The sequence below is a fragment of the Palaemon carinicauda genome, chromosome 42 (genome assembly GCF_036898095.1).
Source record: "Palaemon carinicauda isolate YSFRI2023 chromosome 42, ASM3689809v2, whole genome shotgun sequence".
Classification (NCBI taxonomy): Eukaryota; Metazoa; Arthropoda; class Malacostraca; order Decapoda; family Palaemonidae; genus Palaemon; species Palaemon carinicauda.
Window position 1 is genome coordinate 8499832 of NC_090766.1, and position 5000 is coordinate 8504831.

A 5000-nucleotide genomic window follows, 5' to 3' on the forward strand; every position below is an offset into this window, starting at 1 on the left:
CTCCTAGGAGGACACTCAAAAATAAAACCATTCTTCTCTAGTCTTGGGTAACGCCATAGCCTCCGTACCTTGGTCTTCCACTGTCTTTTGGTAGAGTTCTCTTGATTGAGAGTATACTTAATACTATTCTATATTATCTCTCTTCCTCTTGTTATATTTTTAAGGTTTCTATAGTTTATATTTAAAAGATCTATTTTTATGCTGTTGCTGTTCTTAGAATATTTTATTTTTCCTTGTTTCCTTTCCTCACTGGGCTATTTTCCCTGTTGGGGTCCCTGGGCTTATAGCATCCTATTTTACCAACTAGGGTTGTAGCTTAGCAAGTAATAATAATGATAACAATAATAATATTGGCGTACCAGTTTCAAGCTAAGACTAGGCCTAAAATATTAGCCTAGGCCTATAAGGTACAATTATATTAGCCCATGCCAAGGTTTGGATTGTTATATATAGGCTAGACTTGAGTTATTTAAGCTTCCAAATGTATGACAGGGCAATTGCCATATCAGTAAAAAGATAAATAAATATATTAGAACACGCTGAATAACATTTATTCTATACAAGATTGAAATTAAGTACATAATGTGATTTTATCTAAATGTAAAATTTCATATTTTTTCAACTTTTAAGCCTTTCATGTTCTATTACTAACAATAGTAGAGTTTAAACCTACTTTGTGGATAATATTAACCTATAATTCCTAGTCTCTTTTAATTATATCATAGTTACCCATAAAGAACTAAATAACTTTCTACATTAAACGGGTATCTTTTCGTTTTCTATGTGATTTTACCAATAGCTAAAGGAATTATGTGTTATACTATCTATTTACATATTATATGTTAACATATACTGTATCATCGGAATAAATTAACATATGTACAGATAATTTGTAGAGTATTAAACTTATATTGCATTTATACTTGAATTACACACATGCACAAACAAACTAACTCATACATACACACACATACTGTGTGTGTATGTATATATATATATATATATATATATAATCTGTGTGTTAGCTTTCATATACATCTGTATTTAGAAATCAACAAATAAAACAACTTTATGAAAAATATATCGAACAATTTATTAAACTAATTCTACTGATCATCAATTATCAAACTACTTTACAATGTGTCCTGCAAATGGTAGAATCAGCCTTAATGAAAGTATAGTCTCCATCCCAGTAATCATAAAGTCTATATCCTTTCTCCTTCATGAAGAGAACAAAATAGTCATCTTTCCCTGCAGCAGGATCATGCTGTGTGACATAGACCATCTTCTGGATCTTATTCGAAGACGGCCTGTCCCCACCGGGAGACGAAACATCGTCTTGCTTTACGACAGACCTGACGGCTATACCACCGGGTTCAAGGTAGTGATCTTTGAAGCGCGTGTTCTGCGAGCGGTGTTCTATAGTCCAGACGGTGATATTCACTCTATCCCAAGGCAGCGTTAGAAGGATATCGGCCTCTGCTCCTTCGACGTCCAAGGAAATATACTGGACGTCTCTTTTGTTGAGAGTTAACAAGTAGGATAGCAGGGGGAAACATTGCACGCTGTAGGTGGCTTTTAGGCCCATGCGCCCGGCTGCTGGCGCCATGACGCCTTCTAAGTTACCCGTTGATCTTATCTGGGTAGATAAAGATAGATGGGAAAGCATATTAGGAAGCCATTTTTGGGGGAAATCTCTCTCTCTCTCTCTCTCTCTCTCTCTCTCTCTCATGAAACCGCTTTATTATTCTTGAAGACTATCTGGGAAATCTCTCTCTCTCTCTCTCTCTCTCTCTCTCTCTCTCATGAAACCGCTTTATTATTCTTGAAGACTATCTGGGAAATTCTCTCTCTCTCTCTCTCTCTCTCTCTCTCTCTTGTGAAACCACTTTATTATTCTTGAAGATTATCTGGGCAATCTCTCTCTCTCTCTCTCTCTCTCTCTCTCTCTCTTGTGAAACCACTTTATTATTCTTGAAGATTATCTGGGTAATTCTCTCTCTCTCTCTCTATCTCTCTCTCTCTCTCTCTCTCTCTCTCTCTCGTAAAACCACTTTATTATTCTTGAAGATTATCTGGGTAATTCTCTCTCTCTCTCTCTCTCTCTCTCTCTCTCTCTCTCATGAAACCACTTTATCATTCTTGAAGATTATCTGGTAAATTCTCTCTCTCTCTCTCTCTCTCTCTCTCTCTCTCTCTCTCTCTCTCATAAATCCACTTTATCATTTTTGAAGATTATCTGGTAAATTCTCTCTCTCTCTCTCTCTCTCTCTCTCTCTCTCCCTCTCTCTCTCTCTCTCTCTCTCTCTCTCTCTCTCAAACATGAATGCTTTATACCAATGTTTACATAAAAAGGATAACAATAATAATAATGATGATAATACTACTACTACTACTAATAATAATAATAATAATAATAATAATAATAATAATAATAATAATAATAATATTACCCACCAACAGCTCATTAGCAAAGTCCGTTTGATTTTTCGGACGGTATGACTCAAAAGTCCGAACTTCGGCGTACGAATTGGGTGAAATGCAGCTTTGGGAAGACCATGACCTCCGATGCTTATCTGGGGATCAGAGAAAAATTGATATTCGTTCTATCCTTTCAAAGTCACATATCTACTTTTAAGTAATCTTGAAATCATCATCTTAATCTATTCAAGTAATTTCTTGAGAGCATTGTCACGTCAGTACGCGGTGGAGTTAAGAGCATGCTCTCTACTGAGTGCCCCTCTAGTGACGAAGGTATGCTCTCTACTGAGTGCCCCTCTAGCGGCGAAGGTATGCTCTCTACTGAGCCCCTCTAGTGGCGAATGTATGCTCTCTTCTAAATGCCCCTCTAGTACCCAAGGTATGCTCTCTACTGAGTGCCCCTCTGGTAGCCAAGGTATGCTCTCTACTGAGTGCCCCTCTAGCGGCGAAGGTATTCTCTCTACTGAGTGCCCCTCTAGTGGGGAAGGCATGCTCTCTACTGAGTGTCACTTTAGTGGCGAAGGTATGCTTGCTACTGAGTGCCCCTCTAGTAGCCAAGGTATACTCTCTACTGAGTGCCTCTCTAATGGCAAAGGCATGCTCTCTACTGAGTGCCCCTCTAGTGACGAAGGCATGCTCTCTACTGAGTGCCCCTCTAGTGGTGAAGGCATGCTCTCTACTCTGCGCCCCTCTAGTGGTGAAGGTATTCACACTACTAAGTGCCCCTCTAGTGGAAAAAGCATGCTCTCTACTGAATGCCTCTAGTAGTGAAAGCGTGCTCTCTACTGAGTGCCCCTCTTGTGGCGAAAGCATTCTCTCTACTGACTGCCCCTCTAGTGGTGAATGTATGCTCTCTACTAAGCGTCCCTCTAGTTAACTGTACTTATATGGAATGACATTGGGAATTCAGAACCTATAAAAGTCAACACCTTACCTGGAAGAGCTGCATACAGCACAGGATCTGCCTCTATAAGTAAGCCTGTCCATCCAAGCTCGCGTTCCAGATGAAGAGTGTTGGAAATAAACTCCCCGTCGAGCGCTCCAGCTTCCAGGAAAAAGCCTGGAGGCTGGTCAGAAAACAGCCTGGAAATCATTGGTTCAAAGTTAGTGCAAACGCTATTTTTTTTCAATTGTTGAACAGGTTAACAAAAATGTCATGACATTGTTTATTTGTTGCTTAAATTATTTTTTACAAAGTTAAAAAGTGTTTGTAAAATTGCACATACTCCTGTGTAAGTTATGATGAAGACATTTCTTACTCATGTGCCTCATTAGAGATTTAGCAGATAAAAAGGGATTGTGACTAAGGTAGTGCTCAATGCAAACGCAGAGACCATATATATATATATATATATATATGGTCATATATTTATTTATAAGAACAATGATAAAAGTAACAATAATAACAATGGTATGAATAATGTTGAGAGTATAAAGAAGAAAATGAATAAACAAAATATATATAATTATATGACGACATGGCCCTCTATTTACATACACATACACATATAAATATATATATATATATATATATATATATGTATATATACTTATGTGTGTATGTATATATACACATATTTATATGTATCTGCCTGTGCATGTATATTTAATATAATATAAATAAATAATGAATCAATTTTGGGGAAAATAAAATTAATAATGAAAAAAAAAATCTCTCTATGTAAACCAAAGACTGGAACAAATCTTCAAAATCATCTCACCTCTTCAGGATCTGATTGATCCTAATCCAAGACAGAAAACCCGTCCTGTAGACATTGTAGTTGTTCGCTTCTTGGCTGTGTTTGTCCAGCATAAGGTTTGACACCTCCCTCGAAGGTGCGGATAGATACCTGGAAAGATATGTTTATATATGTAAAGACTCTGATGGCTAATTTTACCTTTAGATGTTTAAAGGCCATATCCTCTGTATAATGGTCTTTCACTGTCTTGGGTTAGAGTTCTCTTGCTTGAGGGTACACTCTGGCATACTGTTCTATCTTATTTCTCTTCCCTTTTTTATATATATCTAAAGATTGTGCTGGCCAATTTTACATTTAGATGTTTAAAGGCCATAGAGTTCTCTTGCTTGAAGGTACACTCGGGCATACTGTTCTATCTTGTTTCTCTTCCCTTTATATATATATATATATATATATATGTTTATATATATATATATATATGTTTATATATATATTATATATATATAAAGACTGTGCTGGCCAATTTTACCTTTAATTGTTTAAAGGCTATAGCCTCTGTACCATGGTCTGTTACTGTCTTGGGTTAGAGTTCTCGTGCTTGAAGGTACACTCTGGCATACTGTTCTATCTTATTTCTCTTCCTCTTGGTTTTTTTCAAGTTTTATAGTTTATGTATGAAAGATTTGTTTTAATATTGTTACTTTTTTTAAATTTTCTTATTTCAATTGTTAATTGCTTATCTTGTATTTTCCTTATTTCATTTCCTAACTGGGCAATTTTCCTTGTTGGAGCCCCTGGGCTTCTAGCATCCTGCTTTTC

The 5000-nt window shown here is 36.6% G+C and overlaps 1 protein-coding gene across 1 annotated transcript in view; it reads right to left on the bottom strand.

Moving 5' to 3' along the window:
- The window catches only part of LOC137632875 (uncharacterized), a 60263-nt gene that overhangs the window by 53309 nt on the left and 1954 nt on the right, over positions 1 to 5000 (bottom strand). Inside the window, exons 2-5 of the mRNA XM_068364970.1 lie at positions 4203 to 4331; positions 3416 to 3564; positions 2458 to 2576; positions 1138 to 1639 (exon numbers count right to left, since the gene is read on the bottom strand). Coding sequence (XP_068221071.1) covers positions 1138 to 1639; positions 2458 to 2576; positions 3416 to 3564; positions 4203 to 4294 — 862 coding nt within the window. The 5' untranslated portion in view covers positions 4295 to 4331. The remainder of the gene's footprint in view (positions 1 to 1137; positions 1640 to 2457; positions 2577 to 3415; positions 3565 to 4202; positions 4332 to 5000) is intronic.